Source organism: Lepisosteus oculatus, chromosome 8 (genome assembly GCF_040954835.1).
Source record: "Lepisosteus oculatus isolate fLepOcu1 chromosome 8, fLepOcu1.hap2, whole genome shotgun sequence".
Lineage (NCBI taxonomy): Eukaryota > Metazoa > Chordata > Actinopteri > Semionotiformes > Lepisosteidae > Lepisosteus > Lepisosteus oculatus.
Window position 1 is genome coordinate 16,269,527 of NC_090703.1, and position 24,020 is coordinate 16,293,546.

Genomic DNA, 24,020 nt, shown 5'->3' on the forward strand with positions numbered 1-24,020 from the left:
AGTACAGTAAAAAATGAGGCATTTTCCCTAAGATATGCTACACATACAGATAATGCACTGAAGACAAACTGTAAGGCAGCAGTATCACAAATCACTGCTGTCTACTTTAAATATTGTCCAATAAACTTTATGGACTCCAATTTCAATTTCTATATTAGAACAGAGGATGGGAAAAATACATGCAGTACATGTTATATTTAAATCAATCTTTCTTTTGAATAGAAAATACCTGGTAGTCACAGAATGTTACCAGCTGGGCAATACAGAAATAATTAAAAAAATAAATTGATTATGATTAGAATAAACAATACTCTTACAGTGCACTATCAACAGTTTTTGCTTACCACAAACAATAGACAAGATTAACTAAGAGCTAATGGATGCATTCTGATATAAAACATTGTAGCTTCTGTCTGATCTTCAAATGGTATATACAGTACTCTAAAGGAATGTGGTTTTGCAATCTTTCAACATTTTTCATTTTTTAATACAATGAGATAGTGAATATTATTTATTGCAAAATAGAAGCATTGCATTAAAGATTAAGGTAACTTTTTTTTTGAAACTGAATATTCAGAATATACTGAGTAAAGAAATCTACAGTATCTCTTACTGATACAACTGCAACTAATTTATAAATTTAATACATAAGAGCATGGGACCTTCTCATTAACTGATCTGTAGACTGTATATGCATTAAATCAGAGTATCTGCAGAACCATATTCTCTGACATCCATTAATATCACCTACACAGGATTTCAATTCAACACTAAAAAAGCCTTGACTACAACGCTAATGGTACAGTAGTCCAGGCTCTTTGTTCAACAGAACAAAGGCATTGTTCTCTTGATGATTAGGGTGTATTTTTTCCCTGTTTTTCTTTCTATGTTTTCACTAGGCTTGATTTTGGACTGAGTGTATCATGGTCAGTCATTAATGATGACTTAATTAAAATCATGTTAAAACATACAATTAATAAACAAAATATGTACAATACAGTATTTTACAAACAACATACTGTACATTCATAGAGAAATAGAGACATTCATAGAGAAATCAACATGCTTTTGATACTCAGTATATAATGGTAAGCACAAATACTGTACATTTGAAAAAAAAAGCAGTATTTTACAACCCAGGAATCTGATTTATACGGTACCTTTCAAAAGCTGAGTGAAACCACATTTCAATGCACACAGATCAAATATGGTGCAACAATGGTTTAGCCACTGTTTCACAATCAAATGGATGACCATCTAAAGTATTATTCTTTCACTTTAATTTCTCAAACAGATATTTCTACCTTATACTGTTAACCATACTGGCTCTCTCTTACTAAACCAAGTTTTTGAACCCTAAATTCAGTTTTTATTTTCCAGGCTCAGATGGACATTTCACTGCAAGGTTAAATTTGGAAAGCATGTGGTACCACAGTATTTGGTTGCCATGGTATTTAGCTTTGGAATTTCTTCCCTGGTTGCCTTACAGATTTAATTACTGTTTTTGATCTCCAGCTAAAAATTGTGTTTTGTGACCTAGCTGTTATTTAATTACAAGCATTATTTTAGTAATAAGAAGATCCTTGGGATTATTTTTTCACTCCCACTATTAAATGTCTATGTATAGTATAGGTTATTGAAATGTTATTTCTTCTCAGTTTGATTTAATTTTATTTACTAGTTGACAATCCCTCTACCCAAATTATAACAGACAAAATGATTTCTGTAGCTCAGAAATACAGCTGGTTTCATGGTTCTCATTTTCAATATATGACCTACCAGATACTGTATACAGTATATGAAAATAAGGAAGATAATTTGAGTAACAGAAAAAATTAAGAAACCCATACTCAAATATAAATATCTGTACTGTATGAACTAGTCATACAAGAAAACCAAAACCAAACAAGCAGAGACCACTCTCTGAGAACTCAGATTTCAATGTGAAATCTGTTTAGTATGCATTTGAAAAAAATCATTTTATTTGACCACATACAAAACAACTGTTTCAAGTCTGAATGTTCACATCTGTAACCATTACTTTTTTATACAAATCTTCATTGCCTGATAAATGTCCCCATGATGGTAACAGACATTTTAAATCCACTTTGAAACAATAAAATCCAACATGCTACCAACAACCTGTGATTGCTGACCTTTTTTTTTTGTCAGGTGCTATTCAAAAGAAGAGTTTGCTTCCAAATGGTATCAGTGTCTAACTTACCTTTGCCTCTGATGTTGGCTCTAAGTAGCAGAGGCGATTACCAAGTCCTTCAGCTGCCAGGCAGAACTTGCGATGTTCTTTCTGGATGTTGGCAACACACTGGAGGACCACTTCATCATCCTGTCAGGAAACAATGGAGGGTTACAAAATAGAAAATCTTCATTGCGCTCGAACAGTAGCCCATTAACAACAACATTTACGACCAGACCAATACTCAGCTGCTGTCATGCCTTACCTCATCAAAAATAGCAGTGCTGGTCACAAATTAAAAAATCCTACCCTATTTGTTAGGATTTGTAGGCCTGTTACAGTTTCTAAGTATAAAGATTCAATATTAGAGGCAAGCATATCCAATTTTTAAACTGGAAGGCAATGTTACTACTTTTTAAATTCATGCACATGCAGTACATTATGATTCATTTCTCAGAACATCTCCACTGAAGTAACAAAAAAAAATCATCATTATTTGTGAAGTTTCTAAAGTTCAGCTCTACAAGTGTTTTTAGAAACTTAATTTTGCTGAAAATGTTAATACAAAAAAAAACTGTCGCACAACAAACACTATAAGACACAAGATACATATTTAGAATATAATAATGGCAAAACGGAAATGTGTCCTTGAAGTTAATTATAATATCTTTTTTAAATAGTAACTTTTTAAATTTTAATAATTTCTTCAATTAAGGAGACTTAGTTGTGTTCCATTGTAATATTTGTGCTATGTGCTTTTGCCAGTCTTGTAAGATACAGCATGTTCTATGAAACAGAGTTTGCTAGATTCAAAGTTGCACATTTCATTTATATCGTAGTTTTTCTTCACATTCAAGTTCGATTTCATAGCAGAACTCGTGCACTGCAGTTTTGTCATCTCTGGATGCTTGATTTAGGGTAGTTAGAATCTGGAGAAAAAATGTTCAGTGTGAGAAGGCATCTTTCTTGGATGCCCCAAGTAATTTAAAAACATCCTTAAGAGCTTTCCAGAATTTATTTAACCTCATTAGTTATGGTGCCATTGCTTTCTCTCAAAAATCCCAATTGTGCATTCTAAACTTGGCTTTGAGTTAAATAAACCTATACTTCTGAATTTGAAGAAAGCAGATGGAGTTCTTGTCTCTTTCTCTTCAGATTGCTTAACTGCTTTGAAGCTTTTATCATGTCTGACTCTTTAATGTGACTGAGGTCTTTTCAAAATCAACTTTTATTTATTGAGTAAATTGTGTACAACACAGTGGTAGAACAGATAAGTAAGAATTAATCTGCTCTACTGACAGATGAGAATGAATACACAAGATAAAAAATAATCAAGGATTAAAACCCATTTAATGAGATTTACAGTAATTCTTACCTTCTATGATTATTTTTTTCTTTTATTAGAGTTGATTAGCCAAAACGGATGAATATTTTAACTTACAGGGATATGAATATTGACACATACCTCTTTTTACTTAAAAATAAAAAACTACTGCTGCATAACTACAGGAGTTGCAAATTGCAAAGAGAAAACATTCTCTAAGCACATTTACTTAGCCCATTAAGAATGACTCATCTTCTTAAAGTCAAGCAATCAGCACAATCACTGAACATCTGAATCAGGGTTATCTTTAACAATGCTAAACTGCTTCACAAAGGTTAAGCTTTATGAATCCCCAGAGAGTCACCTTGTCAGACTATATTTAAATGACATTTCTTCATTCTTGGTGAAGAAACAATTTATAGCAGTGGAGTGATAATATATCCAAAGGTATACCTGCTTCCTTCCTGCATGCTTACTTATTAGAAATACATAGAACTACATTGCTGCCACTGTTAATTTCAAACACAGCTGCTGTAAAGCACCTCTGGCTTCAATAAAGCTCCCCTCAGAATAATGAATTCCAATACACCAAAAAGGCTCTCACCACAGGAGAATTCAACAATATCCAATTTACAAGGGGGTGGTGTCACCTTATGTATTATTCCCAAATAATTCCTATTACATTCATACAATAAAAATCTTTACCACTTGCTAAAATGAATAACTGCTCAATAAACCAATAAGAGGCATCATAAATGCATAGGTATAGTTTAACAACAAGATTTATTGCACCTTTCAAACACAGAGTGCCACTGTACAGTATGTACTGTAACTGTACTGTATGCCTTAGAACACAACTCTGTGACATACAGTACTGTAAATACTATTATGCATCTATTATGCATCTGTTCCGAAAACAGAACACAAAATGACAAAACAAAATGACATTATTGGAGGGAAATGGCAGTTCATGTCTCTTTATTATGGAATACTCTGTAATTCAGTATCCAAATATTATCCTGTGAGCTCAGTGACCTTCCCTGATTACAAGAGGCCAATCAAAAATGATTGAAGCCTTGGTTTAATGCACTGAAATAGCAACAGACTGATTTTCATAATGTTGTTATATTCTTCTGACATGGATTTCCTAGAATAGTTCAAATAATGTAATTTATATTGGGTAGTGTCTCGTATTGGATATGCTAGTTCTAATAAGGTTAAACAACATTGATTAGGTGTCTACAAGACACACTGTAAGTAAGCAGATGATGAAATAATTTTAAAATACAATGTGCTTGATCATTGGTGGCCCAATAGCTTAAACAATTTAACAAATGCCTTTCAACCACCAAAAAACTGTTTATTTTTCTTTAGCTCGACAAAGTAAACATGGTGAGACTTTTACTATAAGGAAGCATTATTAATGATCCTAAAATTAAAGTTGTATTTGTCAGTGTGTAGATGCAAAGAAGTGTACTGTAGGTATACAGTAGGTACTGTACAGTAGGTGTATTTTTTTTTTACTTTTACGGCACATACTGTATACTACAGATCACCATTTTTAAAAAAAAACATGATTCTTTTGTAAAAAAGAAAGAGATGAAGGAAAGAAACCCTCCAGGAATTGAATATGAGACCACTGGACTAATCCAAAGCATGGCTAAACACCTTAACATGTTTTGATATCCAAGACACACTGACACTTAAAAAAGACTGCATTTCTCTGAAATGAACCATAAAATTCCTTATAGTATTCATCATTCATTGCTTTTATATAACTCTTCATCAAAAAGATAAAAAATTACTTCACTTAAGGTGCATTACATGAAATTGCATGATATTGTAAGAACATTATTTCTAAATACCAAACTGTATATAATACTACTGCGCATATAGTAAGAAAACTGATCAAAATTGAACTTTTGGCTTCTTCCATTCCACAGGCAAAACAAGACACAGCAAAGAATGTGAAAGAAGTTAAAGTCAAAGAAATATCTTCTTAATCTAGTATAGCAGTTTTAAACACGTATTCATAAAATTGAAGCTTGTCTGCTTAATTACACAGTGAATGGGTCTTCAATATCTCACCATCTGCAAGTAATTGTTCACTCCAGTCCTCAATAAACTATTTATATGTTTCTTAATCAGTGCATTTCAAATGAGAGCCATATAATAAAAACTTTAAAATGATACTGATGTGTTTCCTTTTTGATAGTACATTTGTATGATTAGAATATTTACAGTATTCATCTCCATCAATGGTTTCCATGGTTAACACTGGAATTTGCTGAACAAACTAATGTATTAAATGTTGCAAACACAGATTAAGCCCCTAACCCTTTATAGAAACTACCCACACAGGCGAGATTTTGCTCCAGTACACTTTCATTAATTTTTCAGGAAATGATTACATACTGTAGCTTCACAGGCTTGGGTGCAATCATTTTCTTTTACCAGGAAGTCAGTCTTATTTACTGACTACAACTGAGGTCAAAGACAATTTACAACTGTGACTAAAATTGAATCACCCTTATGTCTTTTGTTGGTATACATAATTCAAATGTTAGTTAAACCAAACAATAAGTGCTTGAAAGCCATTGACAAACTACAAAAAGATTAAACATCTAGCTTTGATAACAGCAAACAGCACAGTTAAACAGTACGCATATGTACATGAAGCAACTGTCTTTTATTCTTAAGTGTTTCTTTTAGGATTTTCATAGTAATATAAGAAAGGTTATAATGAGAGGTCATTGAGATGAAACTTCAGAGACCTTATTTAAACCTGTTAATCTAGCAAATCTTCACATCAATTAGCAATGTTACCATGAGCCGTAACATAATATCACTTCCGCAATTGATTACGACTTCTTAAACAAATATCACATTAAAGAGCAGGCATTCTGTCAGTCAGCCTGAAGGATCATATTAAACACCAAGTGTCAAAGTTAATCAGAACAAAATAAAACTGTACAATGTTAGGGCAACGTCAGTGTTTCCAACAAGACAAGGTGCAACCTGATGTTTTACCACCCTGATAAAATTACACCATAATCACACAGTTTATCTGAGCCAATTCAATTCTATCTTAGTGAAAGAATGGTAAAAGATTTATCTCTTGAACAGAATGAACTCTTGTTAATAATTCAGGTTTCCCTGGAGGAATACCCACACAGTCTTACTAATGTACTACTGTCTGAAAGTGACGACGTCAGCTTGTTCCTTGGGTGCCAAGATGTGAATCCCACAAACCAAAGAGCTGCTTAATTGGCAACAGCAATTTACCTCAATGTCACCTCACTGAAGGAAAGACCCATATATCTGTGTCAAAACTGAACCAAGCAGTAATTCAAAATCTTATCAATTCCCAGACTGATCACTTTATCATACCAAATGCAAAATGCTGTATAAGAATCATTTCCTAGAACATTTTGTTTAATGCAATGCTGCATTTGGCTACCTATTATTTTTAAATTGGTATTGTTAATTACAGCCTGTGCTCTTTTTTTTCCCAATTGATACGGCTATTTACACATTAATGCGTTTAAACCAGTGAGAATGTTATTGAGAATTTTAATTGTTGTTTATCTAAATACAGTCTGGAATAGGTCTCATATGAATAAAACAAGAACATGTATATGTACAGTAGCTCCCCCAGAAAACTGATTCACCCCATTGTGTCCTGCAGATGAGTCACCTCCAGAGCAAAATGTGGAGGTCATTTTTGCATAAACACACTACAGACCAACCTAACCACAGGACCAGCTTAGAAGATACAAAAAGACAGCAATTCAAATTTAGCCATTACAATCTGTTGTTGGATTCTACCACAACACCATGGACAGCAGCCGTGTTATTAAGTTAAATGCAGAGGGTTACATACCTTCAAAGTCTATTTTATGTACATCCTGTATAAAGATAATTCCAACAGCACAGTGTAGCCTGTCATCATAAAGGAAACCTTGTTTGAAATTACATAACCAAAGGGAAAAGGGCCACCTACTGGTCTTCAATTAATAGCCGCAATTGTATGCTGCCTATAGCCTTCCTATCACCTGCTAACAAAGCCCATCGTCACCTATCTCGAGAAAAAACACAAATAGACAGATGAAACAACTCTGTCCCTAGTGATTTATTAATGCTTTAACATACAGAGCAGCAGTCCTGGCATATTCCAGGGTGGTGAAGGCTGATCCAATAAACCCCCACATTCCTTTGACTCCCACTGAAGGTATTATGTTCAAGAGTTTGATGGAATATAATTCAGATATTAAGCAGAAGGCCTTTTGCTCGCACTTCTAACAGAATGATTTTAAAGTGTCAATGTACCAGCTCAAGAGCTTTTCAACAAGAGTCCTATGAAGCCTTCCAAAGGGGCTTGGGATTCATGTTGACATTATTTAATATACTTAAGTGTTTTTTATAACAAACTGTGACATTAAAGCCTGACAATTCACCATCTCCAAAAAAGAAGCCGCTAATCACTACTAATGTTAGAAGAGTGATTTAACTCCTGTTTAAAGACCTACATTGATTTTACCCTGTCACTAATCCAGGACAACACCAACAACTACAGATGATACCTACACCACTTGGGTACATTTCATAGGTAAATAGTACTGGGAAACCTTATAGACAAAAATACATAATAGAAATAAATTAAAAAGGGACCATTTAGACTAAATTAATTTTGTTCTATATTATTAAATTAAAATGTGAAGGTTTAGCTGAATAGTACATGCAGTGTGCTGAGTAGTTTGTTAAATATTCCTTTTTATGAGCAGATTCAGAAAGTACTCAAATATCTTTCAAGCCATGTAATATTAGAAAGTGCTTAGTAAGTTATGCTAGGCTGTGAAATTGATTTCTTTAATAAAATTAATTTTAAAATGTTGCATTGGACAACTCAGACTTGGACAAGAATTACTGTATGTGAACAGCACTTCTACATTTCCCTCCTCAATTAGTTAAGCGTATTTAGCACAGTGTATGTTTCTTTTTTGACACATCCCATGTTTCCGACTGTGAATTGCATTGCTTGAACATTGTAGTGTCTTCCAAGAATTTTCTCATGACACCCTAATGTGCATTTTTATGTATGGAATACCTGATAACCAAACAAACCTCCCAAACACTTGGTATCAGAGCACAAAGCTGTTGTAGCTACAGTATAAAAATACATAATTATTTTTACTTTAGCGATGGGCACACCACCACTTTCAGATTACATTTTCAAGACAAGACAGAATATTACTACACATCAGATGATAAAGATACTGTATGAAGCAACCTGTTAAATGGATGATATGAAGCCATAAACTGAAAAGTTCAACTCATGGTACAGTATTCCACATTTAATAGAGTTTCTACAAGCTTGAACTCATGCCAAAGAATCCAGTGAATCTGCGGCAAAATGATCCTGAGGACTGCAGAAAAGACATCTGCTAGAAAGCTAAAGAGCTACATCAGAGGCTATGTATAGAGTTGGAGTGTTGGGGGGGGGGGAGTTCTGCTGCCTGTGTCCAGTACCCAAGCAGGAACTTGAACTGGCAAAGGCAAAGGCTTCAAAACCCTGAAAATGAGAAGAAACAAGGCCCAAAAGTCTGTAACCAAAGCCATCATTATAAGTCTGCCTTTGCACACAAATTGTGTTGATATGTCTTAAATGTTCCTGTTCTTTTAATTAGGTTTCTTCCCTTCCCCTATGTGTGTCTTTAAGGACAAGAGCAGGTGGTGTGGATACCTAAGGAGTTCGGCCCCGATACATTCATTAGCAGTAATTTGAGGAGACCTAATGTGCTGCTGTGCCAAATAAATTCTCACAACGCACTCAGCATTAATATGCTCTAAGGAAAAGGAGGAAGGCAACTGCTGCTATTTTCACAAACCCATTTTACATGACCGATCCACATTAAAAAGACCTTTATCAAAGAAGAATATGGGAACACAGACTACAGAGAAATTTCTGCTCTTGATTCAGTCCTAAACATGTCAAAAGGTATTACTACAACTATTCTACGTCATTATGACAATACAAGGGAATCATCCTAAATTGCCCATATTCACCACAGTTAGTTTTTAAGAAGTAATGGTGGTTCACTTTCCAGACTATTGTGTTATTTATATTGGTTGTTTTAAAATGACCAAACCAAGATGTACATTTGCATGTCCATTTGCACAGTACAGAGCTTCATTCTTGAGAGCTAGGTTTTACCTCTCCTACATAAATTAAATGATTCAGAACATTTAGAACAAATGCTTTGCTTCAGGGCAAAATTTCATGTATTATTACTATGACACATTGCTGCGATAGAAAGCAAAGTGTTCACATGGACAAGACAGTTTAAGACGTAAACTGTTCTGCTATGAAAAAACTGCCAATGTACCACAACTACATTCTGGTTTACTCAAGTATCAGAATAAATTAGCCTCAACATCTACTGTATTAAATATACAGTCTGCTTTAATCAGCTTGCTAACATGGTCAAATATGACAGCTTTATGATGTGTTACTACTCATGCATTCCAACAGCATAGGTTGGGACTCCAGGAATATTTAAGGAATCTACAGTAAGCCCATGTCAGCTACAGGTCTTTTCACACTACTATCAGAAATACTTATATTTTTATAAATATTTATTTACAATATATTTTAAAAAGTTAGCAAACTGAATATTTTCATCCATAAAATTAACAAAAATGCTGGTAAAATTATGCTAAATATTTAGTAGAAAAAGAACGCCATGCCATAACTTTAGATAAACTTCAGATCACAGGCAAACAGACTACAGATTGGGTACCAACCTGAAGATTACTATCATAAGGACAGTAACCTGAAAAAGGAGGTAAAAAAAGGAAAGAGCACAGGAGGTGAAATGTCATGAGCCATGCCATTATTAGAACATAAGAAAACATCAAAAAGAAAAGGCTATTAGGCCAGCCCAACCCATTTGATAGTTAGTAGACACAAGGAATTCATCAAGCCATTTCTTGAAAGTCTAGCTTGTTTGTTCCATATTCTTTTGAATTCTTATAAAGATGAAGATTACTGGCAAAGTGTCCTCTTGGTGTGATGACTGTGCAATGTACTGTATAGTTTAAAACACCATCATCGTGGTGAAAAATCAAGTATCTTCTACAGCTTTGCTTGTTAGTATAATTGTCTTGTTGCATAGAAACATTAAAGGAACATTAATAAAAACAATAACACACTAAGCCAGAGACCGAGACAGTGCACCTTTTTTTTTAAGATGACCCACGTTTGTATTGACTCCCATAGAGCATGTTTCAATCACTTAATGAGTTTTAATCAACTTTATACAGTGGAAGAAGTTTCACTGAGTGATTATGTCCTATTGCTCATGGAAAACACCTTCTTTGCATTTTCCTCTTATAAAGTTTTATTGTGTAAAACCAAATACAACAACTGAAAAGATAACTTTACTTTTTGGGTTTTGACATTACTGTATATATGAAATATCTTTTATTAAAAGCAAATGGTAGAGCTTTAAAGTAAAAGCAAAGGAAATACTCATAAGGACCATTCATAGAAGTTCATGATCACATGAAAAAGAGGCTAAAATAGTGGTCTGAACCACCAGAAAGAATAATAAATTGTATTTTATTGTATGCTGCTCATACACTCACAATTCAAATCTTATGTTTTATTACTACTAGAAAGTATGATTCATTACATGTACAGTACTTTCAGCCTATGCGCCCATTTTACCACACATCTAAAATCAGCATTTTTGCGAATATGGAAGACAGAATGCTCACTAATCTAAACATGTGCCCGCATCACTCACAGAAAACGTTGTCTCGTGCAAGTGCATTCGATGCCTTCAAGTCACTGATGATTTAAATTGAAATTTGGCATGATGCTATTCTCCTGTGTTTATAATGGATGTGTTCTTTCACACTTCCTACCACAGCCCGTGAAAACAAACACATAACTCGATAAGCACAGGGTCTTCTATTAATTGGTTTAGTAGATATCCTTCTTCAAGGTGAGTTACACTATGTACAGTACACTATACAATAGACAAACGCTATATAAACTGCAATATATAGTATAAAATAGATAAAGCGAATGTAAAAAACAGATCATTCAAAATGAAAAAAATTAAAATACAAATGACAAAAACCAAAGAGGTCGGCAGGCACATGTTGGCAATATAATGCCTGTGCTGCACAGAGCCGAGGGAAAATAGCATCCATCAAGAATTAAGCATCAATTAGGTATGGAATCACTGATTACAGCAAAGAAGGAAGGCCAATGAGCAGCATACTGTACATCATCAGAATGTGGTCACAATTTTTTGAGAGAGATCACATCTAACCAGATGAACCTTGAGGAGATGCCAGAAGATGGTCAGGGATTGACAGAATTAATGTTCTGTTCCACCACAGAGCAGGGACGAGAATGAATGGACTGTGAAATTAAGGAGAAGAGAGAAGGAAGAGTCTGGAGGAGGTGTGGAGAGGTCTAGAAGGAGTAACCTTTCGAGTGACTGGTGAAAAATTGGGGCAGGGTGGTTAATTAGCAGCAGTAGGTTAGATCATGATTTTTGTTATGAATGTGCGCAGCCACTGTATACTGTATGATGTGTCAGTGAAGGAAAGAGAGTAATGACATGGAATGAGATAAATGAGATAATGATCAGCAACACTCTGGAAGAGATGGAGGTTAAAGTTGCAATAGTCCGAGGGGGAGAGCACCAGGACCTGAACTAGAAGTTGTTCAGACAAGTTGATGAGGAAAGGGAGTCAAGATAACGCAATGAGACAAGGCCAGAGTAGAAACAGGATGGTATCAGGAGACAGAGGGGTCAGGAATGACTCTGAAGTTCACACCAGGGGCAGAGGCATAGAGGATGGTGGCATCAAGAGAAAGAGAGATGGAGAGAAACAGAAAAAAGATTTTTTGACTTAGAGAGGTTCAGTTTGAGGTGAGATCATATCCAGTTGGAAACTGATGAGAGGCAGGCATAAACACAGAAAAGGACCAGGTTATCAGAGGAGTAAAGGTGAAGATCTGAGCATCACCTGAATAGAAGTTGTATGAAATACTGAGGAAGCACCTACTGTATACTGAGGAAGGTCCTAGGGAGAAGGTTAAAGAGAGAACAGCAAAAGACTCAGCACAGAACCTTGGAGAACACCAGGGGAGTGTGACGGGACAGAGAACAGTCTGAGCAGAACACTCTGTTCTACTCCCCAAATGATTGCTGGTGTGTGGTGAGTGTACTTTCGCAGTATGGCTGCCGTTGCATCATCCAGGTGGATGTTGCACACTGCTGGTGGTTGAGGGAAGGCCCCCTTACCTGTAAAGCACTTTGAGTGGAGTGTCCAGAGAAGCGCTGTATACTGTAAGTGTAAGGAATTATTATTATTAACAGAGAGTGATCCTTCACTCAGAATCAGCTTCGACACAAGCTTTGATGCACTGCGAAATCAAGGAATAACATTTTTCCCCAACATGCTCCAAATTTATCAAGGGAGTAAAACATCAACAATATTTCTAAGTTAAGTGGAACACAAGTGGGAACCCTTGGTTGCTACCTTCCAAAATGAAAAAAAAATCCTTGGGGAGCAAAATTCTATATTTGTGAAGATGCACTGCAGCCCTGAAGGATGAAATGCATTTTATCTTAAGAACACCTCAGGCATATTTACTGTAAATGCAGTTCCTGGCTACTGCATAAAGATATCAACGACCCCTCTCATTGCTTCTAACGTCTTATCAAACCTGTGAATCAAACAAACCTTACTACGCAAACCTTATAAATCACATACAGTATTAAGCTTCTGACATCCACTAACTGCCTCTATTTGTGATGTACTGTATTGTTTACAATCCTGCAACAGTCCATTCTATTTCCACTGTGAACACAAACCAATGTGTGCATGTCTCATTGCTGGCTGTGAGACGATTAATGCTTAGATGCCACACTTGGTTTCAAACCGCTCATCCTCTTTCTTTGTAATTAAGCATGAAATGAATATAAGGAAGTCTGACTGTTTTGTCTGTACTGATTTTTTAACCTTGAGTTCGTTACTATATCCCTGCCAGAGTCTGCTTTGCAGGAGATTGTCCAATATCAATAAACAAATAATAGAATGCAGTCATGATTTTGTATTGTTTTTCTATCTAAAATAAGAAACAACTACTCACAATCCAAGTCATTTGGAGAACAAAATACTTGTACCTCAAAGGGCTTAAAAAATGTAACAAAAATATAGTTTCAAGGAATAAAGATAATCACCGTAAAGGTGTCATTTCAGCGTATTTGCGATAGTGGATTTGAGATAGTGGATATACTCTGTGGACTCATAATTCTATGTCTGTCATTATTATTGTAATTATCACTATTCTTTTAATACATATTTACATTTATTACAATTTTTTAAGAAACTCAAAATGCTCAATACAGTAGAAGACTAAGAGAAAGAAACAGGACTTTAATGCACATTACTGCTTGTTTTATTTCTGGTAGTCACTTGTAAAAAATAAATGTTCAACATCACAAAAAAAGGTCTCACAAATCACTGCATATATTTAGGCACCTATAAATGGACAAATCTACTTCTGAATTTAATCACAATCATATTTGCAGGTCCCAGTGGTTGCACAGACTGTGATTAGCAACACTCTTAAACTACCTGCTATTTCAGGTTGTACTGTAAGTCTAGAAGTACAACTTAGCTTAATCTCTGAAATCAAACTTGCATGTCCTTATGCAGAGAAAGAACACCTTGTAATTACCAATTCTCTGAGATCTGCATCTGATTAAAACATTTTCCCAAAAAGTCCCACACATTATAAAACAATTGCTTTGTTTCACTTGTTTCTCAACATTTGAAATCAAATATGCTTAGCATGCTAACATCACCAATAACTTATTGATTAACTGGAGCTTTAAGTTTCAATGCTTTGACTTCATAAGCACTTCAGAAGCAATGGGGTACTTTAATAAATTTACTGTACACTCCACTAAAATACGTATTACCTTCTCTCTATCATAGAGAAGACTACTCCCCACAATCGCAATTTTATTTGTTTTTTGCAATAGATGTCATATTGTAGATGTCAGAGTTCCTAAATCTTCAGAAAAACCAAAATAGTTTTATAAGAAAAATATCTTCAGAGAAAAATATTTCACATTAGAATTGGAATAGTATGCATCATTACTGGTACCACAGACACCAAATCACCCCTAGTTTATACATTTAAAAAAACATTAAAAAACCCTTTCCTAGTCCTACTGTATTTTTCTGCTTTCTTGCATTCTGTAATGCTGTATACAGTACACCAACTTACAAAATAATTTATCCTAGTTTTTATTCAGTAAAGCTAAGAATGTAGCCAGATCATCAAAATGTTAAGAACCCAAGCCCAGTACATTGCTCTAAACTTTAAAGAAATTTCTTTAAAATGTCTAAGCTCTCAAAATTTCCAAAAAGGCCTAAAGTATAAGATTTATTAAGATTTTTTTTTCTCTCCATGTACAGTATGTTATTTGCTGTGTTTTTTGTTCTTGGCTTGCTGTGTAATGCTAAGCGTGATGACTTCAATTGCCTACACAACAATTCGCTATCTCATAAAAGATTCATGCAATATTAACAACCTTTGGGTCTTTTCACACCACTATGTACTAAGAGATACAGTATCTGCGTTTTTATTACTGGTTGATGCAGCAAAGACTCAATGATGTGTGTAATCAACAATGTATTACTGTATTTACCACCCCAAAACAACAAACCTGTTGAGCCACCACTGTGATATTTTCCCATGATGTTTATAAACAATGGCAGGAAAGAATCAAATGCTTTAATTCCTTTTCAAATACAGCTACTTCAGCGTCCTACTTTTTAGTGGCAGAATTAAGACATAACATGCCACACCTGAGTACCACAGTTAAGATCCCTTACTCTTCAGCAATAAGTAGGGCAGGGCAAGAAACTAAACAAGACCATGCAATTTCAGGATTCTGGATAATTTCAATAGAACAGGATATGAATTAAGTGAATTACTTGAAACATTCAACCAATATAAAGTGGAACAAGAAAATAAAATTACTCTTCACTTTACAAACACTGTTGAAATGTGTCCAGACGTGTTTCCAGAGTGGCTCAACCTGAAAACTGACAACCGTGGAGCTTAAGTTGAGCTTTACTGTCTAGATTTGGTCCATTTGGCACAAACAGAAGATTCCTCAAGTGGTGGCTTAAGACTGGTGGCATAAGATGTCATCAGCCAGGACTCCCTCAGGTTTCCAACAGAACAGCCCCTTGACTTGCTGGGCAGCCCTGCAGAAAATCAGTGTGAGACACACCACTGCTCCAACCAGCTATGGAGCTGGGAATGTGAAAAACAAAGGATGGCTTTGCAGCTTGGTTTGTCAGAGGAGCAGGTCTACATCTTGCTCTTTCCCATACCAGCACGTGAGTTGATGCTGGGGAGCTGAGTCTTTAAAACAATTGCTGTTTTTAAATAGGATGGCTATCTTTTATAAATAAAAAAAAAATAGAAAACTCCATGGAGCTTTAAAGGCTTCCAATCAAGCCCCACCCTTAGTTTGGAATTCATAGCTCACATACTTTTTTGTATAGGACCAGTGTACGTTACAGGCTGCATTTCACCAAGCAGGGGATAAATCCGTGTGGGCATAAATAGCAGTGCTGCAAGGAATGAGGCGCAACAGGCTTGAGCATTGATGAAACCTGTCAACTTTCAACTGAATCAGCACAATGTTACCGAAGACTGAGGTAGTTTGAATTTTCAGAAAACAATAGTGGTCACGCAGCTTACACAGGAACCCCTATAATGCAATATACTGTATAAACTCTATTATCATAAAATTATATAAGCTATTATAAAAACATTAATCTGACTCTATATTACCACCCCATTTCCTGCCAGTATCAGTGCTTGTCCCAGATTTTCAACTCATATTACCTACTGTAGGAATATTTTGGAGATGCACTGCCTACAGGTACAACTAAGTGCTAAATAATGCTATATCATAGGTTGTGGTCATCCTCTGCACCACATATCATGACAGTAGCATAATGTTTGTACAGAATAAACTGATAAAACATTGTAGGATTGTAAACACATACTGTATCTCCCATTCCTATACTTGACAGAATTATACACACCTTGCTCAGAGTGTTTTTCCTACAGAATAAACATATGGGCAAAACACCGAAAAAAAAAACAGGAGGTTGTCCACCTTTGTTTATGCAGATACTCCATTGTCATATATACATCTACAGTATCTCATATACACTGTAGAAGAAGTACAGTATATCGATAATGTTTGTCAATAATTGCCCAAAGGAGAAGATTGTGTGATTGGGTCACAATTCTTACAATAGCTTATGAACCACTGCAAGCTTCAAAATAACACCTTTTCGGGTAAAAACTGAAAAGCCTTTGGTTGTTATTGAAACCCACAAAGTTTTGTTTCAATAGGTGCAACAACTTATAAGAAAAATACTCTGAAAGGGTTGGCATGATTCAAGCCATCATTTTGGCTGATGCGGGACCACACCTTTTGTCCTAAATATCGTTGGCCTATCTGGTATGTATTGCACCATACAGTACCTGCTGCATCTGACGTTGCTTGGCTACTTGCTCTCAGAAAGTGACCAGTTTTCAAAGTGGAAAGAAAAGGGAAATAAAAAATAAAAAGCAAAATCCTTACAACCACTTACTTCAATCAAGAGCTGGTTTACAAGAAGGCACTTACCTTGATAATCGCAGACAATACTTTTTAAAAATGTGGTTTTAATAGCTAGATAAGAAAGACTAGTGTATTGCTATACAGTATGCGTGCCAGCACAAGGAACCAAGTATTTGGAGTGATCTTCTGTTTCTGATAAAAAAAACTGCACTGTAGGCAGCAGAAACTTTATGGCCATGTAAAACACTGCTTATTTTCCCTTCAGCAGACAGCTTTATTTAGTTTTATCAATGCATTGGTTTTTATTACCATGCATGTCTTGTTCTCCTGGAGCACCTACATCACTTTCTGGTGCTTTAACTTTAAATAATATTTTTGTCAATCATGTTCTGTCAGCATTTTGTTTTCCTGTGTTCACGCCTTACTCCAGTGACTTTTCAATTTTCTTAAATTGGCTTTTCACAACAACACTGTAAATAAAACTTTGGCAAAGCAGAAAATCAATCTTGGCTGACCACTATGATCACACCTTTCCTTCAAAGCCATCTCTACAAATAAGGCTGTTATAAAAGAAAGTTCACAGCAAAATGATCTTTAAGCACATCAAAAACTATGAAACAGCAACCTGTCTTAAAACATTACATGAATAGGAGAGAATATAAGTGACTGCCTTATCCCTTTCAACTCAGATAAAGAAATGTCCACACTTAAATTTTTTCAAGTTTGCAGTCACTAGCACAGTGTGTCTGAAAGAATGCATGAAAGCTTTGCTTTATTGTTTTGACAATTTGTGGGGGATTTTCAATTTCCCACAATGCCATAGCAATGATAACGTTTCCAGCATAAGTATAAATCTGGTGCAAGGATGTACAGTAATCCTTAGCTATATCCATTCCTATGCTAAGCTCATCTCGCCTCGGTTGCCTTAATAGCTAAAAATATTTTTTTTATATTATATGAAACAATGCTTGAATTTTCCATTTCTAATGACATACTCTCTGATAAAACAGTCTTGATTCTTTGCAATCCACTTAGTTTTGAAATTTAAAAAAATGTCATAAGCATCCAGCACCAAATACCAACTGGAAAACTGAAATTCCAATCTGTAACTGTCATGCCCTCTGCAGCCAGAGGGCGCTCCTTCTCTGTCCTGTCCCTAGTTTCCGGTCTGCTGTCCTTCCTGTCCCTCTCTTTCCCTTGGGCTATATATTTCCGGGTCTTGCCCTCTGTCCTCGCTCAGCATTGACGTTCGGATGTCCTGAGACCCGCCTAGCACCAGGGTGCCCCACGTCCGCTCCCTGAGGGCATAAGTTTCTATACGGCATTCCTGAACTCTTTGCACTAATGAGCCCGGGCCTTTTTCCTGTCTCGCCGGTACGCATATGGGTCTTTTTCCGCTCTCCTGCTCCCCATGGTTAGTCCCTTTGGACGTCCGTGACAGTAACTGGATTAAATTTTGTGAAATTAACTAATAATACTTAAATTCACTGAAAATGCACATAATGACCTGTAGTCAAACATTTTTCTTCTGCTATTAATATACAGTACTGTTGATGTATCATAAGCCTTTTGTAGAGTTTCTCCAAATGCTTGAGAATTGATAAGGAAATCAGGCTTTTTAATGTAGACGCAAGAGCACATTTCAGTGTTTGTTACAAGAAGATTTAGTACAGTTGAACCCGCAGCACTTAACATCCTGTTTTAAATGTGGAATAAATAATTTAAAGAAACACTGCAAAGCCAATAAAGGATGTAATAACCGCAGTTGTCATGAATTACAAACACATTCAAATTGACCAAACTAGACTTGATGCTCATGTGCAGCAGTATTGGATTCTGTAAACACCCACCTCTTCTTTTACATTTTTCTATGGCAGAAATAAATTATCAGTTATTGTGCTCAAAGACATCTGGTGCTGGCATTCTAGAAATCTGCAAGGCAGACTACCCTACACAATATGTATCTAAAGGGATAGCATCTAATATTGTCTTGTGGAGTGCTACATTTTTCATCAGTTTAAACACAGAATTAGTTTGTAACACTTTCTTTGTAATGTTTATTAGTTTTGGGGTAAATGCTCTAAAATGAGCCAGTCACAAGCAAGGGAAAAAACAGTAAGATCCAAAATAATCTTTTTCTTCTTTCACCCCAGGTGCTAAACCAGGTCTCTAATCTAAGAATTCAGCTAATGTTCAGTAAATGCTGTCTGAAAAATTATCTGCTTGAAGACGCAACTTCAACGACAGGTGTCTAGCAACCATCACTAAGGAACAGAAATTACAGTACATGCAGCAGAACATAATTCCTTTTTAATCATGTTTTGTATTTAAGCATGTTTAGTGTCCGTGATGACCATCTAACTACACAGCAAGAACTGAAATTCCCTTCACATCTGATTACTTGCAAATCTAAGGTGATTAGGCAGTTTATTTTAAATGGGATATAATATCACATTCTGTCTGACCTTCTTCCGTTTATGTGACCATTTTCATCTGTAATAACTGAACACAGAGTGGAATGTTGGGTATCGGCCTCTTACACCTGTTTGACTAGATGTAATCAAGGCTTGTCTGAGTCATAAAGATTCATATACAGGATGTGCAGTAACTAGTCTTGGTTCTACAATAAAAAAATCCTGAAAGGTCTATAAAGGTTATTGATATACAGTATACTGTATATCAATTATTTTAATTTAAACTCTAGAGCATACAAAATGAGTTATCACATCTTGTTGTTGTCACTGCAAATTTTACAGATCAATGCTTTATTCTGCCACATTCTTAGAAGGCTATAAATGGGCAACCACAGCAAAATGAACGGAATAAAACATTCCTGAAACTGTTATGTTAAAATAAAGCAACTGCTCTTCAGGGATACATGACTCTGTTAGAATGAAATGTGTTTTCTAGGCACAGCTAGTTTAATTACAGTATAATCAGACAGTCTGGTTGTCTATAGTCACTGTATAATAATCCTGTCCAAATACTAGTCCTTTCCAAAGAATACTACTTTAAATAAAAGAAAGGTCATGTCTAAGATAAGGCAGCAAGCCAGCCCAAGTTGTCTATGAAAACTTTCTTCATTTGAGCAAAATATGTGTCAGAGAAACAACTAAAGTATCAAATGACAAACTGTAGAACGTCACAATGCAGGGGCACAGTAAACAAAATAGAAACTAAGTGGTAGTGGAAATAGCACTTCAAGAGCACTGAAAATATTATGTTGTCACCTCTACGTAAACACCATATCAGCTTATATTACTGCCCTTGGAAGCACAATCCTCTCAGTAAAAGTAACTTTATTTTGTTTTGACACATATTGCAAATATACAACTATATGATAAAAGCTGTACCATGACTTCACATATATTAGATTCTCTATTATTTGTACTGTATCGTACATCATTAAATAATCAATTTATAACAATGCTCCAATGTTTAAGAGTGTACTTAACGCTTTTTACTTACATATAATTACTGCATGGAGCAAAATACTGCACTGTGAAGGAAAAACAGCTAGAGGAGTGCAAACCTTATGGTGGCACTGACAGGCAAACACGTTTGGATGTCATGTGAAGTTGCAAAAGCATCGCATTAAAACAAGTTTATATTCATAAAAAATGTCTCCACATATAACAATATCAAAAAGACAAACAAAAATGATACAATCAAAACGCAAAACGATAGCTTCACTATCCACAAGAATATAATTGTGTCAGATTTCACAACTTCAGCCAGAACCACAATCTACACTGTTCCTCTGGCCTCTTGAAACCTTCTGTTGGAGAGACATACCTACACATGTGTGAATGCTTACCCTTATACTATTTTTTTCCATGGCTTTCCTCCAGTATGGATTTAGACACTTCTAGAAAGACTCCATATAACACATCCCAGCTTTCTTGTAACTCCCATTTTTAGGTTGGGTCAAAGTGCTTTGTGATTTATATAAAAAAACAGATGCAAAAAAGTGTTTTAATGGAATTCTTCTATTTGTTGATTCTGAACCAACACTTCACTGCAGCCACACATTCTGCTGTACATGTTTTCACCCATCATCCCATGAGTGGCTAATATCTTTAACATCCTTTTGTTAGCACATTGCCTCGGGGAACAAAAGAGAAAAAAAACTTGCCACTGACGACAATTTGAGTACAAACGTGTCACTCATTGGCACTCACTTTAAAACGGGAAATAACTCCAATTTAACTTTTAAAAGATAATTTAAAACGGTTGTGTTTAGGTCCAAACATCTTAAAGTTACATATTAATATACAAAGAGTTGGATATTTTAACACGGATACATAAAACCATTTTTAGGAACAAAATCTACTACAATTGTAATTGGTCAAATATTAATTACATAGGACCACATTTAAAAAGGCATTATATTGTATTTTTTAAAACTAGTGTTTTTTTATCCGATATTCACTATACTGCAATTTAAACACCACTACAAAACTATGGTTTTGTGAATGTGATTTCTCATATATTAATCTTGTACATTAATAACTCTCCTTTTCTTTCCATCTGAATCTCAGGCTCATTTTCTTATGACCACACATGTAGACATAAAGCAATTCAATTTATGTTTAACTAAGGCCTTTAAACTCTTTGCAATATTTTATTACATTTAATTTATTTAATAATGCATGTAATAATATTTAATACATATAATAATTTTAGAATTATTTTTTTAAGTGCCACAATGCAAAAAAAATTTAACTAAATATTTTCTTTCACTGAATCTGTAAATGACTGTCACAGCTGGGGGGGGAGTTGGAATGGATGACAGGGCTAAACTGATATTTCAGCATATATAATTTCATAGAATTCACCAGCTCTCATCAAGATAGATTTTGTGACCCTGTCAGCGGGAAATGTGTAGTTTACAATAAGAATTGATGAAGCATTCACTCCTTTTCAAGGACAAACCCGTTCCCATTACAACATGATGCCATTTTTTTTAAAGGAAGAATGCATCTTTTCCTTCTGAAACAGGCCACATTACAGTATACAGTACCTCTTTTCAGGCTTTCATCCTTTGACTGGTTGGCAGGTGATTAAATTCTTTTTTCTCTTTGATAAGAACTTAATAGTGGGGTCAATGTACATTTATGGGGTCTGAATTTCATGTTGTAAAAAGAAAACTGTGTTTTCAGCCTTTTATTCTCCCCCTTTCGTAATATTCTTAATATGCTCAAGCCTTGGTGAAGACAAAATACTGTACATCATACTGTTTTTAAACTGACCTGGAACAACAAGGGTAAAGAATATAATTTAGCAGTCAAGACATTTATCATTTAATTTACCAATAAGAAGCATTTATTTACACACTGTTGGTGGGTGTATATACAGTAACAAGCTTCAACTATCATGATGCTGAAGATTATTTCTTGGGATCTTTTAAAAAAAGCTTGGATGAGCTCCTACAAAAATAAGCTAATAGCATATAATGTAAATACGCAAGATGTTCCAAATGGCAACTGTTCATTTGTAATCTTTCTTGTATTCTTACAAAGGCTTACTGTGATACATTTTAATAGTAATATAAACACTCTGCAGTGGTTTCCCATATTTCCTCATGTCTAGTGTTTAAGGTTTTTGTATATATCACAATGGTGTATTTATGTCATAACATTATGTTGATAAAATGATAGCAAAGTTTTAAAAGAGGGCTATGACTTTACAATAAAACAATTTTATGTATTTCTTTTTCAAATTGCACATTAAAAGGTTACAAAGTAAAAAAACCTTCACTGAACATACAGTATCGGATATACAGTACAACAATAAAAGGAAAATGAAAAGCTTACAAATGAGAGGATGACACACATTTGTGTAAAAAGCTACTTCCTTAAATACACTTTCCCTAGATTTCTATTGGTGCCCATATTTAATGTCTAAACAAGTCTAAATAATTTGAAGGTTGGAGATTTTACTTTATCAATGCCTTTGAGGATTTTGAATACTAAAATCAGGTCCACAATGGTCTCTACTCATTTTTGTACCCTTTATTCAACACCTACTGTAGTGAGAATTTTCAAGTCTGAGCATACAATGTTTTTAAACGGTTGGAATTGTTCAAAATCCTCCAGGTTACAAGAAAAGTTTTCATGACATTTTAACAGACAACTCAGCATGGATGTATCTGAGAATACAATAATTACAGATCTGGACACCCTGGTATAACAAAGGCAACAAGAAGTTTGAGCTGAGGAGCCTTTGATAAATTCATAACAAAATGAGTCATGGCACAGCAAGAGAAATTCAAGTGGGTGTTAGGAAAATACATCCATGGCTTTTTTACATTAAACAAAACCCCCACAAAGACTAAAGCACACTGTGAAGTAACCTCCCTTTGGTACAGTTTCCTACATGAGACATCCTGATATAGGTTTAGCTCTAATTAAAAATGACTCTCTGATTAAAGTTCAGTGGAATACAGCCTACTGCAAAGAAAAACCTCACTTTTTCAGCCCTACCATTTCAAATTAATCATATTTAAATTCTGCCCTTTTCACAGATGCATTCCTAAAATTCTGTGCATGTGCCTTGAATTAAGTCTGTTTTTAGAGGTTAATTTCATGATGCTCTTTGTAGCTCTTTCTCATTGTAGTCTTTTTTCATTGATGGCAATGCCCTCAAGGCTGTTCAGGGGATGGAAAAATCAAATGTGATGGAGTTGCGTGATGACATTAAAATCTAGCAAAACTGGGTGGCAGTAGATAGACCTCACACATAAAAATCCTACTGTAAAAATACCGGATATCGTGATGAATAAAAAATAAGTATCTCTACTAATCTGACA

The 24,020-nt window shown here is 35.1% G+C and overlaps 1 protein-coding gene across 7 annotated transcripts in view; it reads right to left on the reverse strand.

The window, feature by feature from the left end:
- ryr3 (ryanodine receptor 3) overlaps positions 1-24,020 on the reverse strand; it is a 169,263-nt gene that overhangs the window by 134,068 nt on the left and 11,175 nt on the right. For all 7 annotated transcript variants that reach the window (XM_069193299.1, XM_069193301.1, XM_069193302.1 and 4 more), the window contains exon 2: positions 2,225-2,344. In XM_069193299.1, the coding sequence (XP_069049400.1) occupies positions 2,225-2,344 (120 nt within the window). The remainder of the gene's footprint in view (positions 1-2,224; positions 2,345-24,020) is intronic.